Genomic DNA, 19,810 nt, shown 5'->3' with positions numbered 1-19,810 from the left:
ATGAAAGCCAAGTTCAGGATTTACTTTCAATATGAGCTTAATTTGTACTGAAGGCATCAATTTGCAAAATAGAGACTTAAACTGAGAAGTACTCTTGTGAATGTTTGAGAATAGATCAGTCTCTGGATACAACTAAACCTCTACTATTGAAAATAAAACTGAAAATGCACTGATGCTGAATGCTGTTGCTGGTTGATGTGAGAAGTATCTGTGGTTTAACAATGATGCATGCCACGGGAGAGTCTGGCCAGAGGCAGGGCGAGGACAGGCATGAGACAGAACCACTCATAGAGCCGAGTAAGAAATCCTTTATGGAACAAGGCTAAAACACGCTCACTAGCAGAAATCTCCATGCTGCTATTATGCAGTCTATGGGTACAGGGCCTTTTACATCAAAGTGGCTGCAAACCAGGTACAGGTCACTTAAAATAGTTTTTCACAACTCTATTCACAGCTGCAACAACAATGCAGTCATTATTTAATGTTTACCTTGAATTTAACAGTGTAGTAGCTATCTGTTTCATAATTTTGGCTAGGAAGCCAAAAGCAAAAACAAAAACCTGGACTGGCAAACCACATCTCCTAAGCAAAGGGGAAAAGAGTGTTAGCAGAGAAAATAAATCAAAGGAAAAACACTTAACAAAATTAACTGTGGTTGCACCATTGCAACGGGAAATATCTCTGCCCATGCAATGTAATCAGTCAGCTTGCAAACTCTGAAACTAAGATAACAAGTGAAGCACCTGAAAGATGATACAGGATGTTGCTGTGCTAAAATACTTGAAAAGAAATTCCCAAAGGAAGAGGATAAATCTCTTACTCTGCATTGCTATGAATTACTTGCACTTTTGTGGTGGTCTGGAGATCCATTAAGCTCCATTTTACAAGGTGCTATTCAAACAAGCCCAGCCTGCCCTTAAGACAAGATGTGCACACCTCGGAAGTGGAGCATAAGAAAACAACAGGCTAGAGTTAGCTAAAGTAAAGAGGTGAGAGGTCTTTGCATAACAGAAAAAAAAAATCTTGCTAATATTTTTGCAAACATCACAATAGAGTTGTACAGTACTATTCAACTACCTTCAATATTTCACCATTTCTCTTTGAAGTGTCATGCATTAGCTTCTGTCAGGATCAGGAGTGGTCTAAGGCTCTGAGTCAGCACAACACACAAATATGAATCTGACTTGAAATGTGTGCTTACATCCTTATGAGCTGTTTGCATTAAAGAAAACACAGATATGAGGAAGGCAAAAGGCTTGGTCAATCCGTCAGAATAACTTCAGATCAGAGGATCAAGGACACTGAGGTAGTTCACAACATTCTGTGCCACCACTGTTGTAGTTGATGTTTCCACAGTCCTTCCACTCCCATAATTTTATAATCCTTTTGCTGGTGTACATCTCTGACTGGCTTGGCCCCACAGTGCCACACTAGGCACAGCACTACACCTTTAGGGTTGTTGCCAGAGTATACACCTGTCTCCTGGGACATGCTCAGCTTTTGAAGAAGTTAGCAAGGAGATTTATCCCCCAGCAGGCCCACCCCACACTGACTCTTTTATAAGTGGAAATTTTCCTTTCTATTGACCATTTTTCAAGAACATAATCCCCAACCTTAACAGAAAATAAAAAAGCGCAGCCAAGGAGAGGGAATGTATTTTAGCATGCTGATTCAAAGCAACAGACCCCATCTGGAGTGGTCAGGCTCATGGTGGCATGGGGCTAGTACCTGGAAAATAAGCTCAGTTGGAGTTTACAATAGGAGATCATTCCCACAGTCTGTCTCCATACAGCACAAGATCAGGAAATACAAAGACTACTCAATGTTCAGTATCATTCCTCAGAACAGGGAACGTAAGAAAAGATTCAAGCACTATATATGCATCAAGCACACTCCAGTATAGGATCCACCTGTAAAGCCAAACCAGCTCAGCCAGGAAACTATTAGGACACTATTGCTGACTTCTAGTTCTCTAAAGTTACAGCCTAGCATCCCCCATGGCCTGAGCACACCCCACTTTTACCAGTAGCATATTGTTCTCTTTACTGCTCTTCCAAAAGACACAAACCACACATTCACACATAGCACCACGGTGAAAACTCCACTATAGCTTTTCACTGGAGAGAGACTAGTGTGCATACGGCTTCCACGTGCAGCCACAATTTATTCTATTTAGTTAGCATATTGTTCTTTAAAGCAGGGCAGAACATGCTTTGAAGGGAGTCCAGCGTTCTCTCCCAAAGATTGCCCCGTTGCCATGAGCTTGTCACAGACAGCAACTTGCACAACAGAGTGTCATGGGAGGGAAGAGGCTACTGAGGCATAAACGGGTGGCTATAACCATTAACAGCTTTTCCTTAGCAAGGCCATAAGGGAATCCCGGCTACCTCAGCAACAGTGGTCCCCTAAGAACAGCCTTTCTCTTCAAGAGAACACCAAGCATTTGCACTAGAGGCATGGACATTCTCTCTCTTCTAGGACCAAGATCTCACAAAAAAACCTGACACAAGGATTAAGAAAGAATACTCTAAGAGACACCCTCATAAGCATCCAATTAATAGTTTCTATAGATGTTAATAATAACAACAATAACACAGGATTTCACTCCAGAAGCATTTACCCAGTGTTCTAGAGAGGGAAAGTCAAATTCATGGAAGAAACGTGTAGCACTGAAGAAATTGTAGAAACACCACTTTAAAAGCTTCAACAAGATATCCTAAAACTTAGGGGTAGTACCGCACCAAACCAAGGCACTCATGCACTTATTTCATTCCCCTCTTCAAGAAGTGCTCAGGGGAAGTGCTTAGGATCACAAATATTGTTCAGAAATTCGCCCCACTGCACTTCCTTCCCATCCTAGAGAAATGCTCTCTCCCCACCAGGCTAGGAGCTGAGAGAGGAGTTGGGAGTTTCCTCAGGCCCCCCATCAGGAGCAGGCTGGGATTTCTCTTTGCTTGTAAGTATACTGCCATTCAAAAACTCATTCAGCACCCTCCACCAGAAAACCACTGTGACATTACTACTACCAGAAGCACAAAGTGTAGAGAGCTCTCACACAGGGGCCAACCCTAGAGTTGTTTGGGGCCACTGGCACTCTGGGGAGGGTTATCCCCATATTGGCCAGGTGCTAACAGAAGGCACAGTTGTGGGTTCCAGGTGGGACGAGAAATACAGGGGTCCCATATGAAGAAAAAGGACCTGAGTGGGCTGCAGGTAGGACGGGGAACAATAATGAGGGTCATGTGTGAGGCAGGAATCTCTGTGAGGACAAAGGACACACGTGGGGGCTCTGTGTGGGTGGGGGCTCCAGGAGGGATTAGCCACAGGGGTGGGGTGGGGGCCAGGCCGGGAGAGGGGCCGGGTTGGGAATCAGCGGGCGGGGATGCGGAGGGGAGCCGGGTGTGCGGATGCCGAATTAAGGGGACTCGGTCCGGGGATCAGCGGCGGGGTCAGCACCGCGGACAGCGCCCGGCCCATCCCGGCCACCTGTGCGCGGCGCCGGCGAGACGGAGGCGCAGGGGAGGGAGAGAGGGAGGCCGGCGAGGAAACGGGGCCAGCCCGGGCCGAGCGGCGCCCGGGCGGGGAGGTGAGGGCGGCGGGGACAAGGACGCGCGCTCCCCACCTGGGCTGTGGCTGGATCTCAGGCGCCTTCCACAGAGACACTGCAGCATATGCGAGCCTTTCTCCAGGAGAAGCCCGAGAATCCTCATGGATTTCACTTTGTGGCGCCCTCCCGCTCCTCGGAAAAGGGACCGGCCCCGGAGCGGCCGGCTCTCAGCGGCGGGGCGCCGGGCCCCCTCGCCGCCAAACTTCCTGGCCCATCGCCGCGGCCCCGCCGCGCCCGGGGGAGGAAGGGGGACCCCGCCGCCACTTCTCGGGACTTGTCCGCCGGCGAAGGGCCGGCCGTGCCGGGAAGCGGGGCGGGCTGGCTGGAAGGACGTCAAGCCCTAGAAACACGCGCGGCCGGCTCCCAGCCCTGCCCCCTGCCGGCACAGCCCCCGCCGGGCCGGGCCGGGCCGGGCCGCGCCGCCGGGACCCCCCCGCCGCCGGGGCTCGGCCGCTCCGCTCCTCCGGCGGGGGCTCTGCCGCTTTCCCCCCGCCACCGGGGACCCGGTCCCGCCGCACTCGAGTTGTGCGAGTCCCGGCGAAGAGGGAGGAAGGGAGGGAGGGAGGAGACAGCCCCGCCGCCCGCCCCAGCAGCGCCAGGGCCGCCGTGCGGGGCCTGGCAGGGCTGGTCCCGCGGTGCCCCAGCCACAGAAGGCACCGAGCGCGGCCCTGCCGGGGCTCCCGGGGCTGGAACCAGGGGCCGGCAGCGGCGCCGGGAAGAAGACACACCTCTGGTCTTAAAGCACCGCTGGGTGCGGATGCCCAGACGGGAGGGCTCCCTGATGAGCACGCTGTGAAGGAGGGAGCCTCCGTCTTCCCACCTGCCCCAAGGCGCCAGCCTCCTGCAAAGGGCGCTCCATTGAAACTCAAGGTACCTTCTTTTTTACCTGTTTTTAAACTGTCGCTGTTACAGCGCTGCAGACTCAAGTCTCAGTATTGGCGCTGCACAGAGAAAGGTAGGGCATATATTTCACATGCAAGGATTGGAAACTAACCAGAACTGTCTCCAATTCATGAAATTACACAAAACCCACAACACAAGGCTAGAAAGGACAGGAGCACAGAAAAACTCCTTCGACAAAACAGTACTATCACATACAAAAGATGTTCAAAAGAACTCTTTCACCTGAATGAACTCTAATAGTGCACTAAAAAGCAGCTCCCTCTGGGACAAATAGGAACCCAGCACAAGGGTGAATTTTTAACTGAATTACTTTGTGCTCAAGCAGGGTTACCTACTTACACATAAGCTTTCAAAACCTTCTCTGCTTTTGTTTCTCTAATACCTGGAAGAAGTGACCAGATGTGTCTGACCAGCTCATGAGATGGATATTTTTCCAGAGACTGCACTCTAGGATGTAACAAGCTTCTGGCCAGCACTTCAGTGATATGAGAGAGTGGGGATACAAACTTAGATGTTAACATCTAGATCAGAGTACTAAGGCACATAACCCAGGCATAACAAAAGAAATGCTGTTTAGGTGTGAGAATCTATCAAGCATGTGTGGCAAAACTAATATTTTTGAGAGCATCTGGAGTCTTTCATGCCCTCAATAAATACTCCACAGTTTCAGATTTACTCTTGAATATAAAAGGGGAAAAAAAACCCAGTTAAAATGCTAAACATTTCATGAAATGGTAGCTCTTATTTTTCCAGTCAACTCTACTTCATATGCTAAAAAACAGCACTTATCTGGAAGCAAAGCCAGTAGCATACAGTTCAGGACTGTTAGAAGGATGGAAGATGTTACTAACATCCCTGGGATTCATGTTAAACTCAGTTTTTGTTGTCTGCTGTGACTTAGGCTGAAAAATCATCACTCTGTCTTAATTTATAAGCTATTTTAGACAGGACCTTGCACATGCACCAAGTCATAGCAAAAAGCTGAATGAAACTGCCCTTCCCCATGTCCCCATTTACCCAGGATCATTGCTCCATTGCACTCCTTAGCAATCCCTGCTCCACAGCCATCATGAAAGGCTATGGTGCCATGTCAGGGCACATACCAAACTGAGACTACAGTGGTTACCTCACCCTTCTCCCAGAGTTGTCCTTCAGTCCTCTGCTACTTCTGATCACCTGAGAACAAGCCTACAGCCCTGCTGGAACAAGGCCAGAAGAAGTGTGCACAGTGAAGCCCTAAAACAGAACTGGTGGTTCTCCAGTACTTCAGTAATAGCATAAAAAAATAATAGTCCTCTTTCTGCAAATGCTTCAGCAGCATGTTTGAGATGAGAACAATTCTGGATCTGGCTGATCAAGGACAGTACAGTGAGATCCAAAGTCAAGGTGCCCTCCTTGCTTAGCAGCCAACATGGGGCTCTAAATGAGGGGCTCTCATTTAGGGAGGCCAGGACTGAAGTGCTGCACTAGGTAAGAGGGAAGAGTTGCACTTAAAAATTGTATGTATCAACCTAGCATAGAAATGGGCAGATGTATCCCATGAACATGCAAGGGCAAGTGCCTTGGACACGATACAGATGTTTGTTAGAATAAAAAGTGAAAATGCAACAGCTAGCTGAATTTTGAGACCTCTGTTCATTAAACTAAACATAGTTGTTCCTGGAAAACCTACTCAAAATAGCCCATAAAATCCACTAATAAAATAATCCCCATTTCTTTGGGGAGTTTCCATCACCTTGCAGCAAGGCTGATAATCCAGCCTTTGTGGGCACAGTCTAAGGGGTTGGTTCCTGAGGCACATTAGAGGAAAAGAGGGCAAACTCAAACCAGTGAAAAGAATGACTGTTACCTGACATTTCCAAAGAAGGGCCGTAAGGACTGCAACAAGCATGTGCTCTTTCAAACTGAGTAGGTTTAAGCAAGTTTAGACAGCAAAATGGAAGCATAAAAATGGTAAAGGAAGAACTGTGATGCATATGACTCAAGTGTTTACATGCTACAAAATACTCAGTAATATCATGTACCCAATTAGGTAAATCTTAGCCCAGTAAACAAAGCTTAAAGAATTTGAAAAGATAAATGGAGCTGACATAAATTGAGACATTGCTAGATGTGTCAACTCATTTTAATCTGAAAACAAGGTAAACCAAAATAAAATTTACTTCAGTGCAGAGAGACAGCATGGACCCAAACAATACTTCAATGGGACGCAGTGGTGCATAAATCTCACTATGGCTCCATTGATGAGCTCACACTACTAAATAATAATGCTAATAACATCTCAAAAGTTACTGTGAAAATGCTAGAGATATTTAAATTTTTAGCCACTGGTAGAACACAGGTATTAGAAATGATAGTGTGCTTGAATAAAAGCAGGGATTGCATTTGCTGGAACACAAAGAAAGCTGTGAAAGCTTTATTGAGGTCAGAAGACATTTACAGGGAACACAGTGTCATGTGTGTTTCTCCCTTATTAAATTAAAATACCATTGGCCTTCTGAAGCACTGAACAGAAACGAGAATATGTTTAGGATTATGGAATTTAAATTAATACCGTCTGCTAAAAAGAGGAATGTACTGCACTCTGATCAGAGAAAAATAAGGTGATTTAGCCGACAAGGCTCTTTGCTAAGTATTAAAATAGCATAATGTGTATGAGTTCACCAGTTACAAAAGCCAAGAAAGAAAGAAAATCTACAAAAGCTCCATGAAGAGACTAGCCAGGAAAGCTTTCCTTGTGTTCATACAGGGTGCTGTGTCTATGCTGTTCTGTTGTCACCCATACTGACTGGTTGTTCTTTGAACATTGTGATGGGTGTACAGACAAACAGCTTGTGCAGGTGTGTTATTTCTGGTTGGTTGGTTTGGGTTTTGCTGCAAGTCTCTGCCCTTGGTGCATTTTCTGGCCAAACATTTTCTGGGCGGATATGATGAGAAAGGGCCCATTAACCTTAAGAGCTGGTGCTGATGCAGAGTTTGCACCTTGTCCCTCTCTCTGTAAATTTACAAATCTCTTGGCACTTGGTGCTCATTTCTCCAAGCTCACTCCATGGGTTGATATGTGATCAGTGACTGCATATTCTTCAGTGGTGGCACAGAACCACTCCACAGCACCTCTCCTTGCAAGAGCAAAATCTACCAAAACGGGCCAAGTCCTTTTCAGTGCAAACCACTGTCACCACTGTGCTCTCTGGCTATTTCTGCTTACCCTTTTCCCCTTCTAGATGAAACTGGCAAGGGACATAACAGCCACATAGAGCTCCTACTGCACCCAGCTCCACCAAAGCACAGCACAGTCACACCAGAGACAGTGGGAACTGCAGCACAAAGTTGAGAGGTTTGCTGAAGGTCATACAAGAAATTTGTGGACAAGTAGGGAATCATCTGTCAGTCCTCATTCTGGTGATTTAATGAGAGAATTAGCCTCTTCCTTATCAGTATAAAACTGCACTAAGGCAAAGAAAGATTCTTCTGAAAACTCTACCATGGATAAAGTATACCACACACCTTCTGAGAGCAAACAGAAGGTGAGACAAAAAAAAAAAAAAAAAAAAAAAAAAAAAGGAGAAGAGCTTGATTTCATACATCAGACAAGAAAGATTAATTTCTTCGTTGCTTTTCTGAGCAAGAGTGAACAGAAACCACTGACTTCAGGTCCTGCTGGAGAAACTGACTTCGTAAAATCTCAGCCCCTTCTAAGCTCACCAAAGCAGGTTCCAGAGCAAAAGAAAAGATGTCCCATAGCCTTGATCATTTAATAGGTTTATCCTCAGACACATAAAAAGCTTATAGTAATGAGCACTCAGCAGCTCAATTTCCTGACATTAAGAAGAAATCTAATATTACATGCAAAGAAGGCTTTGTGTATCAAACGTCTCCAGTCTGAATTAGGGAGAAGTTGTTGTTCTGAATGTTTTTCAGTACAGTGACACTTCCTCAGAACCTGAACTTCTAGGGCATCTCCAAACATTTTAGCAGTAGTATGTGCAACACAGAACAGATACTCTGGAAAAAGAGGCAGCCAGACACTGTTCCTTCCACCCACTGCCACTGCCCAGCAGGTGCCCTCATCTACAGGATGTCTCACAATGTGTTTAAGAACCCTTGATGGATTTCTCCCCAACTACTTTTTATACTAATTTTTGGAAACCAGTAATACCATTGGTCTCCTAACCATCTTTTGGCAAGGAGTTCCACAGGTTAATCATGTGGCAGGAAAAAGCTTTTATTAGTTTAAAACTCCTTCTCGATAGCTCCATTTAATCGTTTAATGCTCACCTTATAAGTTAAGGTGAGCATTATAAGATTATATTGTGAAATAGTAATTTTATGTTCTCCATAACAGTCATGGTTTTATACACCTCTGTCGTATTTCCTTCTTCAATTGTTTCATTTCTGAAGGCACCTGAAAATGCCTAATCTGTTCCATCATTCCCTGGGCAGCAGCTACTCTTCATGCTCCACTGACCTTGTCATTGTCTCCTGTGCCTTTCTAGTTCTATCACATCTTTTCTGAGACAGGATAACTGGAGCTGCACACAGTACTCAAGGTGCAAGTGCTCCAGGGATTTCTAGCACAGCAGGATGATAGCTCCTATTTGCTTTCTGTACCTTTTCCAATAATTTCTGCTTGCATCTGCTGAGCTAGTACTTCTAGAGAGATTCACTGTCTCTGTGGTCTTTTACCAGTGAGGAAATGTGTGAAAAGGACCCCAGTAGCACCTCTTATCCTTACCATAATATATATATATATGTATATATAATATTTATATATACACCCCCCATATATTTAAGTTTCATCAGTGGGTGCATTACCCTGCACTCCTCCACAGTTTATACAGTTGTTAGTTCAGCAGATACTCCATATCAGATGCTCCCTCTGCAGCTCTTTTATGTCCACTTCTGTTTCTCTTACTTCAAAGATTTTGTCTCTTCTTCACCCCCTCACTCTTCAAGATCATTTAAGAGCATGTCCAGGACTGCACAGCTCAGTCCCTCTTCACTGGCAATTTCCCCACTGATGAGACCTGCCTTTTTTCCTTTAAGGGGAACACCCAGTGAGAAGGCATCTTAGAAATCCAGACTTGTGTCTCACCTTTACCCAGCTGCTCAGGGAACATTAAGGAATCTGGAGGGACGTTCCTCCCCCAAGAGGCATGCAGCCCCTTACCCAGATGACCAAACCTGACTGCCAGTCCCTCACAAGATGGCTGCTTTGATTTTTTGCAGATGTAGTTCATGGAAAACCTCCAGAAGTTGCCACATTTGCCCTTTGAAGCTGAGAGCTGCAGGAGCACCTTCTAGGTGCACCTCTTTGTTGGGTTCAAGTCCCCTGCCAGCTGTGGTTGCTGTTCCACATCTGCAGCCCTTCCAAGGGAAAACATGCTGGAAGGCAGAAGATCTCCCCTGCCTGCCAATCCCTCCAGGCTCAGAGGTTATGAGAGAGGAAAGCAGATTAAAGGGCTGTAATGCAGCCAGCACGGGAAGATCTGACCCACAGGGCTCCAGTAATTGAGGTTATTAATCCACAGAAGGTAATGATGGCTTTGCCTGAGGCCTGACCCAAGTTGAGCCAGGGTTTGGAGGTGGGCAGCAAGCCAGGCCTGCTGGCTAGCAGAGCTCCTGGGCTCTGCCCACTGACAGCACCTTGGCCCCTCTGCTTCCAGCAGGCAGCTACCAAGGCACAGCCAGAGCTGGAATAGGTGCAGCTTCCAAATTCAGGATGTGCTCTTGGCTTTCCCCCCAGCTCCCTGCGTGAAACATGAACAACTGGCAGGCTGCTTTCCTCAGCTAGGAGTGCAAACAATCCATCCACCTCACAGGGAAAAGTTGTTGGGATTAATAAAGGGGATTTTCTGAGGGTAAAAGTACAATAGACCAACCATGCAAAAAGCCATCTCCCCTTCCCCTGCAGCAAACTCATTCCTAATGTTCCAGAGGGCATCTGAGGTTGGGAGCAGCATCTGTGGAAGCACAAGCCTCCCCATCTGCCTACTTCCAGTGACACTTACAGAGCCTTTTACTGTTGTCTAGACCTGAAGTGTATTTATTCTGGCATGCTAATACAACACATGTGGCACAGCCTCATCAAGACAAGCAAGTACTTGCCTAACTGCCTGCCTTGGGAATGATGGTACAAGAAATGCTTTCTGCTCCAATTCACAGCTGCTCCAATGACAGAAAAGCCACTATCAGGACAACACAGATCAGACCCTCACTCATTAAGTGGCCACCATGGCTAAAGAGTGCACAGAGAGACATCTGAAACAGATTTCTCTGGAAAGACCACTATTCTAGAACATGCAATTCCCAGTGCCTGCAGTGTAGCATAGCTACGGCGCTTTATCAGACCTACACACAGACTTGTCCCTGCTGGTTCTGAAAGGAAGAAAATTACAAAAGCCAGGTATTAAATAATAATATTACAGTGCAGTTATAAAGGGGCTATGTAGGCAAAGGAAAATTAATGTTTCAAGAGATTTGAAGATGGGATTTACAAAACCTTTATAAGAGCCACCCTTGAAATCCTGGGTTGTTAGGACAGGACTTCCTGCTGGGCACATTTTTTTCCAGGTGAACTTAAGACTTTTTGTCTGGAAAATTTCCTTTTCTGAGACTCATATCATGTAGTCCTCACCAGAGAATGCAAGAGAGCTAAAAAAAATAAATCTGTCTCTTTCTAAGAGTACACTATTGCTTTGGGGAAGTTGTAAAAAAAAATTAAAAAAAAAAAAAAAAAAAAAAATTAATGTTATTTTCCTTAAAATGACATTTTTCTAAAGTATCTCAACTTTCAACTTTGCTGTAGCATTTTAGCAATATTATGAAAATAAAATTGCAAGGAAAGGCTTTGACCTCATCAAAGTAAAACATTTCTGTAAGATTCTCAAACAAAGTCAGACAATGAGGAATACCAGGAGTGTTTGGCTGACAGTGGTATGAACAGAGAAGAACTTGACTTGTTCCCCATTAGCCCACGAGTGCCCCACTGCTCTGCAGCCACCTGGATATCCACATACCACACACCAGCTTCATGGGATAGAGAAGATTTTTTGCTGTTCATAGTTTCAGGACAAATGTTGAAGGCAGTTGTTATGGCCAGGCTCAGACCCTCCCAGCTACAAGCCAGAGCTACTTTCTCCACCCTCTGCTGTAAGAGAAAACCCAAACCTGAGTAACACATTTTAGGTTCTTTTTTGCATTTTACTCATGGTCCAGCATCTTTAAAGGATTCTACTGTTAGCTTTTCTCTGCAGCCATTAGAACCAAGAAATCTAAATATGCCAAGTTACCATTCTTACGTAATGGCTCAGGGATTTAAGAAAGGCCCCAAATCTTCTAAAAGTTAGGAACACCAGTTTGCAATAACCACACCAGTGACAGGTAACATGGTTGGCTCCCAGGGACAGGAATCATTGCTGACATGTGACATACTCAGTAATGGCCTTACCTGCTTTTGCTGAGAACACAGCAGTGCCAGCCCACAGGCAGCTCAAAGTGATTATCAGCCTCTGGGGAACTCTGCTCCCCTATAAGAACATAAAAATCCTGCTTTCCTCAGCAGCTGAAGATATTTCACTTAAGATAGAATAAAGATTCTAGCAAGTCCCATTCTGAAACATGCATAATCTGGCAAATCAGGGAGGAATAAGAAGTGTTCAAGTCAAAGATGAAGCACTATTTATGTGATTATTGCTGTGGAGCGCAGCAAGAAAGAGGAAATCACAAAAGATGGATGACCAATGGGTGGAATTTCAAAAGAGGAGTAAAATACAGGAGGAAAATGCTTCTGTGAGTGAGCAGATAAATCAACTAGGCATTCTTTATCAGGCATTACCAGAGGCCTTGAAGGTGAAGCACTGCACTGGTTGTCTACTTCCCACAGGCAAAGCTTAAAAACTGGACCACAACCCACACATGGCACATGTGATGGACCTGGCACAGCACAAAATGCAGCTCAGCACAAGCTAAAGCTGTAACTGCAACCACAGAATGGACTGAGGAAGGGTTAAAGGAGACAAGGGTGGGTGCAGAGGATTTTCCAATAACGTTAGAGAGATGGGGCTAGATTCTGATCTTCTATAACTGATACTGCTCCAGGAGGTCTGAATTTAGCCCATACATTTCAAGCACTGATACTTTATTTTTTTTTCTAACAGGCACTTTAGGGATGCAAAGCTGAAATCATAAAGCTGAGCTGCTGCTCCGTCAGCATGTGCTAAGCTATTTATGAGTCACTAAAACACACCTTTTCTAATTCTCACCTTAGCTTGTGAATGGCATGTGGCCAGGATGCCTTTTCCAGCTACTTGAGAAAAGTCACCACGGTGTGCTGTGTGCCAGGCTGTTGGCAGGGCCACTGCACTGGCTCTGCTACAGGACATGTTTGACCTCCAGCCAGACCTGCATTAGCCCTCTGCCTGTTTACACTGGGACAGTCACAGACATTATCTAAACAAGTGTCACCCAATGGCAGCAATAAATTTTAGGAATTTCCCTCAAATGAGAAAGACTCTGCAGATTTAAAAACCACAACTGCAGGCTTGAGTTGTCCCAAGTCCCCAGTGCTGCCTTAGCCCCACACACCATTTCTGTCCCTGCACAAAGGATCCTACCAGGTTCAGGGGGCTCACAAGTGAGTGGAAACACAGCCATTCCCTTCCACTCCCAAAAAGCTGCATCCTGCAACTCAGCAGTGAAACAGTAGTTACAATGGGGAAAAATGTCCAATTAAAGTACAGCTGTTCTGAGCCAGTTCTCATGTGTCATGCATCCACATCCTCAGACCACTGACAAAATTATTTCCTTTCAGCTGGCATTTGCTTAAGGCCCCAACACAGAGGCAACCTCAGCTATGCAGCATTCAGTTTCACATAAACCCTCCTTAGATGTTACATCCCAGCAGTGAGGATTCCATTTGCTCCATCTAGATATCTTGAAGGCCAGCCCCACATTCAAATCCCTACACTCAGAGGCTTGACTTAATTTTTCTCCATCACTTTGGTTCCTTGACTGTTATCCTGATCCCAAAGGGGATTTTCCATCTCCCACTCCCCTTCTCAGCCAGCTGCTGTGCACAGATTTAGCAGGATGACTCAGAACCAGGGAATGACAGCTCAACATTTTCCTGCTGTAGAGCAATCACTGCCTGTCTCCAGAAGGTCCTTGGGTCAGGATTGGAGGTTCTGCACAAGGGAAAGGGAAGCAATGGCTGCTTTCTGAGGAAAAGCAGACCCAAATCCATGGGACCTCCTGCTGCTTCCCTCTGTCACAGCCCCAACTTGTCCTTGCCTAAGTCTCGCTGGAGCAGCTTGTTGTAAAACACAAGTTTAGCGATTTGCTTTTCATGACAGCAGAGCTCCTGAGGTCAGTGCCAGGCACTCTGTGAGCAGCACACAAGACTGGAAGCTGTGAGGAATGGGAAGGGGGGCTCCCAAGGTGGTGTCTTTTCCCTTTCCCTGCTGAGTTACAGCAAGTGTCACAGCCACATCATCTATTTTTCATTCCCCAGTGCTCAGTGTCAAGCCATAATGAAGCCATAAGGAATCCAGCACCACTCAGCAGTGCACAAGAGCACTCTGGCTCAGCTCTGCAGAGCTGTATGCCATAGTGTGCAGTGTTGCAGGAAGGAGGAGAGTCTGACACCAAGAATGCTCCCCATTTTTATACACTTCGCTCCCAGAACTGCAGCAGTAGCAAGTGAGGGCGAGGCAGGGCACAGAAAAGCCTGGCTCCTCTGCCTGCTCCCTCAGTCACCCCCTGGGTACAGCAAGAGCTGTCAGGCAAGGCCACCAATGCCCAAGGTGGTTCATGTCACCAGCCAGCTGCACGAAGGCATGCAGGCGGAAGGATCTGTCTCAGGATGATGCTCTCAGAGGACAGATGGTCAAAGATAACTTCTGAAAGAGTGCATAAGTGGGACTCCTGGCTCTCCACACAGCTGCAGTAACTCAGCTGCCTTTCCCAGACCTGAGGCACCACTAAATCTGGCAGCTGGGGAGAAGAGCTTTGCTGCCAGAGCCCACGGATGTGTGCTGGACACAGCATGGCCATGGGTCAGATGTCCATGCAGAGGAGCAGGCATCACTCACAGGGAGAGCCAGGGATCCCTCCTGGTGCTTGGCCAGCTCCACACTCACCACCCTGCCCCTTGGCAGAGCTCCCCTGGGCTCAGGCAGGGCACCTGAACTGTCTCTCTGCCCATTTATCCAGCCCAATTCTCAATGGGCACAGAACACCTGGCAGCCCCAGTCTCCAGGTAAAACTTGCAGTGCTTTTGATGAGCTAGAGTAGACAACAGCTTTACTTGTACACCACTGGGGCAAGCATCTGGTAATGGGCCTATATTAAAAAAGTAAATTAACAATCAGGTACAACCTCAGAGCTGACATCTGCTCCAGACTACGGCATAGTCTGAGCAGCTAAAACTGAAACAGAGCAACTCCTGGGGAACAGCTCATAGGGGAAAGCCTGCTCTGGTCTGTCAGGGATGCAGGCAGAGTGCTTGGATACTCTCACATTAAACTATTGTTCTGCTCTTCCACAACTTGCTTTACCAGTTAGGTACTCACCTTGTAGAAACTGTTGGGCCATGTCTCTGGTACCCCATAATTTTTCTTCCACAGTGGCACTCTCACCAAGGAAGGTTTCATGGAAGATGCCTGCTGAGGCCAATTATCATTTTCCTTATGGGTGTTTATACAAACTAGGATTGATGGAAATGGGCACTTAGCCATCCTGCCACACACAGCTGTGTTTGCACTGCACTTCACTGAGACCCTGCTTTTACATCTAATATTCCAACTTTTCAAACTTCCTTTTATTCCATGTTACAAGTTTCATATTTTCTCACCATCTCTTTGTAAGTCCTGTTAAGATCCTAATGTCCCTGCTAAGATTTTACACACCAGAAAAATCCTGCTGAAAAGAGAGCTCAAATAAAGAAGGTGATGGTTCAGCCCAGGGTCAGGGTAGTTAACACAGACATGAAAGGCTGTGTGCCGACCAATATGAGGTTCTTAACACATCACAAGGCATTACAGAAGACAGAGCAGCTGCCATCCACTTTCCTAAGGGCAGTAGCCTTGAATACCCTTTCATATTCTTACTGCTGTCAGGCCCACAAGTGCTCCTGAAAAATAGGAGATTCCTGGCGGCTGGGACCAAGCAGGAGCACGAGGATGCTGTTCCTGCATGTGCTGCAGTACAGCAGTTTTGCCATGTGGGAGGCCCAACTGGTCAGCATGCCTCCCCAGTCTTTTTTGGAAAAGGGAGAACAGGTTTATTCTGAAGGCTTTGGCTGATTCTTATTCTTTACACAAAGACTTTACCCACAGTTTAAGCATCACAAGGGTTTACAGAAGCTTTCCTCTTTGGTGATGTGGAGTTTAGCAGCAGTTTTCTGCATACTTAAGGGTTATAAATGATACTATCTGTTTTTAGGACTACAGGCAATGCTTTCCCATAGTTTCATGGTTGTACTGAAATGGGTTCTTGACTACTGGCAGCAGTAGGGGTCACTATAGTGCGTGTTAAGCGGGAGAATTCAACTAAAAATAAAAATCTAAGGGGAAAAAACCAACAAGCTGAAGCATCTTGTGACAACTCACCCCAGAAGCCCTGTCAATCTGCCAGGACTGCGTTACCCAGGAGCTGGGAGTGAAGCTAAACCATCCACTGTCTAATGCTCAAGAGCTCTTTAACCCACTCCATCTTCAGCTGCTTTCCATTGCTGGCTGCTTTTAACCTAGTTTTCAACCTCCAGAACTCTTATTTCTGGCTGCAGCTTTCATTAGCAGAGACACACTCCCCATTCAATTCCTTCCAGAGATGTAGGCTACATCCCCAAAGTGCCTTTTTGGGAAAGTTCTCGGATGCACTTGCAGCTAGAGGGTGCAGTGCCCTGGAAAACAGGGAGGAATCCAGCTTGCAAAGTGCATTTTTCCCCTCAGTACTAAGAAGCCAAACCCCACTGGTGAATTTTGTAGATGGGATTGTTCTTTCCTAACCACTGCCAGTTTTGTTTCTAAAGCTGATGGGAAAGACTGTTTTTTAAGGACTTGGAGAGCTCGTCTCCCTTTGTCTCTTTCCCTATCCTTTTGAAGTGGTGGGTGATTCATTGCTTCTGTCTCTACTTTTTCACACCTCCATTATTGATGCCCTCTAAAACAGGCAGCTGCAGAAGAAACAGCTTTCAGGAAGTCCCAGTGATCACAGATATACCCTCATCCTCAGCTTGCAAAGTGCTTTCTTGCTGAACTGCCAGAAATACTGATTTCCTGAAATACTCATGATTTCCTGCAGGAAAATCATCTCCTGTCACTACACAGAGAGGCTGTATCAGGGGGAATGCAGCAGTCTGGGGTCTTCTCTGCAGAGGTGCTCACATTCATACCTTGTGACCTCCCTTACTGCCTGATTTAGAGGCTGTCAGTCTGCATCTTGTCTTCCTCCAGAACTAGCTGCAGTCTGACAAGATCAAGATGGACATTGAAAAGTGATTTTCAAGTGTGAAACACTTCAGTTGAAGCCTTCTCATTTTCATACTCCATTCCATCCCTGTAGTGTTCCTGGGAAGGGGGTACAGAGCTTTCAAAGGCTGGGGCACATGCTGTATTTCAGTAATGTTCACACTCTTTTATTGTCAAGTGACAAGTTTCCCTAAGAGGGAGGGATGTAAACTGTCTCCAGCCCGAAGCCTTGTAGCCATGTCAGCAAAGCACCACACTTGGCCACTAAGGTCTGCTGGGAGGCTGGATTTATCAGCTCAGACACCCCAGCTGTATAATTACACAGCCTGCAGTCTTCAAGCAGACTGAGTCCAGCCAGCCCAAAACACAGCCCAGACAAGTTTGCATCTGGCTGCAAAAGATCTTGTAAGACATACCCATGACTACTGGCATCAGCTCAAAACACTTCTTTGGTTTAGAAAGCATCAATGCCAGAAGATAGACTGGGTGTGCTGAACATCAGCAGCAGAGCTGTTCCCACAACAGCTGTGTACGATCACAAATCCTCACAGCCCGCCTTGGCACAGACGCTGAGCTTGGCATTTCTGTCCCCACTTCACAGGCACGGATATTGCAGCAGGACTGCAATAAGCAGCTCCCAGAGCCTCACACAAGCAGCCCACAAGGCCTGGAAGGAGCTGTATTACAACAGGCTTTGCACTGAGGACTCTTGGTGCCATGTGCTGGGCTCAGCACCCTGCCAAGAAGAGGCAAGGCTCTGAAACCTAAAAGCCTGTCCCACACCTCCACACTGACTGACTTCCCACCATCTCCTGTGGGGTGTCCAGTGGCTTTAAAAGCAGCAAGTTGTGCTTGATGGAAGTCAAGCCACAGAAAAAGTTTGGTTATCTGCTGTCACAGCACATTCTGTGGTTGAAGTAACCCAAATCTACTGCATGCCTGTCCTGTGCCTGACCCACAAGAAACTGTTTTGCTCTAAGATGGCCTTATAGCTGGGCTTACTGCCCACCAGGCTTGTGGTCACACTCTCTCTCAAGCTAATCCAGCACAAAAGGCACTGGCTGCTCTCCATTCCAAACCTCTGCCAAGCTGTGAGATAGATGGAGCTGCTTATAAAATGTATCATAAATTGGAACAGCGTAAGAAGCTAACAGCAATTGTTGTGCTGAACGTAGCAGCCTAAGTCCCAAAGGACCTCAGCACAGCTGATTTACAAAAAAACACACTCAAAACAACAAATATTTTTGTAATTCAAGAAATTTCCTGCAAAAATAACCTCTGCAAGACTTTTTCTATAAGATCTCATTTGAAAACCTGCATAAATCATTCTTAAGTGTTTGCTTTAAGTATGTAAACACTAGAAACACCCATTGCAGACAAACACTGGGGTAAAGCACACACACATCATGCCCTTGTATTGCTTTTTTTATTCTGGGTGATGAGTTTGTGATTTCACATCCCAACCTACACCTACCCAGTCAATAACATTTACAACTTTACAACTTTTCACTTCTTACAATCAAGGTACCTCTCAGAGCTCCACCTGGTTGGCAACTCTATCAAGACCATGAATCCTACATAGGACAGAGTTCTGGCAATACATGGCTTCCCAAATGCACAAAGCAACAAAAAAAAATAAACAAACAAACAAAAAAACCCAAAAACAAACAAACTCCCCCCCCCACAAAAAAAAAAAACCAAAAAAAAAAAACCCCAAAGCTGGCAGCTGAAACTAAACAAAGTTCAGAAGTATTTAATGTTGAAGGTGATAAAGCATTGGAACAATTTAAGAAGGTGAGTCTTCCATCACAGGAAAGTTCTGAAGCAAGAGGAGATGTTTTCTCTATTCAGCACTTCAAGCAGGAGTCAATTGAGGGCAGTCCTGTGACTTGCACTCCACAGGAAGTCAGACTGAAAGATCACAAGAGCCTCTCTGACCCCATAACCCAGGAATTAATACCTGGGAGGAGTTTCTTGTAAAATTTGTCAAACAACTGCCCTTTAAATCCCTACCTACAGCTTCTCTGCTATGAAGCCAAATGGAAAATCAATTAAAGAACAGGGAAAATGGAAAAAACAAGAAGCTACTGACTGATGAAAGCACAGTGAAGGATGATGGAGATTTGAACATTGCTCCTGCACCAGGCTGAGCAGGACCTGTTCTGAACTCCTGGAGATGATGGGATGTTGGCTGTTACTGATTCCACTGGTACTCGTGTCCTCTGCAGGTATTATTAGAGGACAGGGTTTGCATTCTGCAGGACTACAAAACCTGTGTCACTCCCAAACTCTGAACAGCCCCACTACACAGACAACCAAGCTACAAAGCTACTATTCTTTCATTTGAAAATCCCAACTAAGCTACCTTTGTGATTATAATTGCAGATCAAAAGAGAGTGCATACAAACAACAGGGGAAAAAACCCAACACAACCCAAACTAGAAATCCAACAAACCACAAAACTGCTGTTTCATTATTATTGTACTGCTGCTTTGGAATCAGAGAAAATATAAACCTCCATCAGCAGATCTGGATTCCTCAATGCAGCTCAGAAAGTTGGCAGGGGACTGTACAAGGAACGAGAGCGAGACTGCACAGATCCTCAGGAAGCCACCAGAGGGTAGCAAAGCATTTTAGAGAGCAGCTGACAGAGGCCCAGGCAAAGCAGCCTGATCTGTACCTGCTTCTCCCTCCTCACTTTCTGGTTGCTATTTCAGTTATTCAGGAAAATTACAATTTTATTCATGCCTATCCATTCCATTTTCAATTGCTGACTTGCTTTCTTCGCTCATGAGAAGGAAAATTTATATTTCACTTATTCCTACCCTTC

At 45.9% G+C, this 19,810-nt stretch overlaps 1 protein-coding gene across 2 annotated transcripts in view; it reads right to left on the bottom strand.

Annotated features, from left to right (window-relative positions):
- FGF12 (fibroblast growth factor 12) overlaps nt 1-19,810 on the bottom strand; it is a 219,247-nt gene that overhangs the window by 135,368 nt on the left and 64,069 nt on the right. The window contains exon 1 of one of the 2 annotated variants that reach the window (XM_036389245.2): nt 3,623-3,897. The exons of the other annotated variant lie outside the window; for it this stretch is intronic. Within the exon in view, the coding sequence (XP_036245138.1) occupies nt 3,623-3,710 (88 nt within the window). The 5' untranslated portion in view covers nt 3,711-3,897. Of the gene's footprint in view, nt 1-3,622; nt 3,898-19,810 lie in introns of those variants that run through there. 2 annotated transcript variants of the gene reach the window in all.

The sequence above is a fragment of the Molothrus ater genome, chromosome 10 (genome assembly GCF_012460135.2).
Source record: "Molothrus ater isolate BHLD 08-10-18 breed brown headed cowbird chromosome 10, BPBGC_Mater_1.1, whole genome shotgun sequence".
Classification (NCBI taxonomy): Eukaryota; Metazoa; Chordata; class Aves; order Passeriformes; family Icteridae; genus Molothrus; species Molothrus ater.
This window is presented reverse-complemented; position numbering and strand designations above follow the sequence as displayed.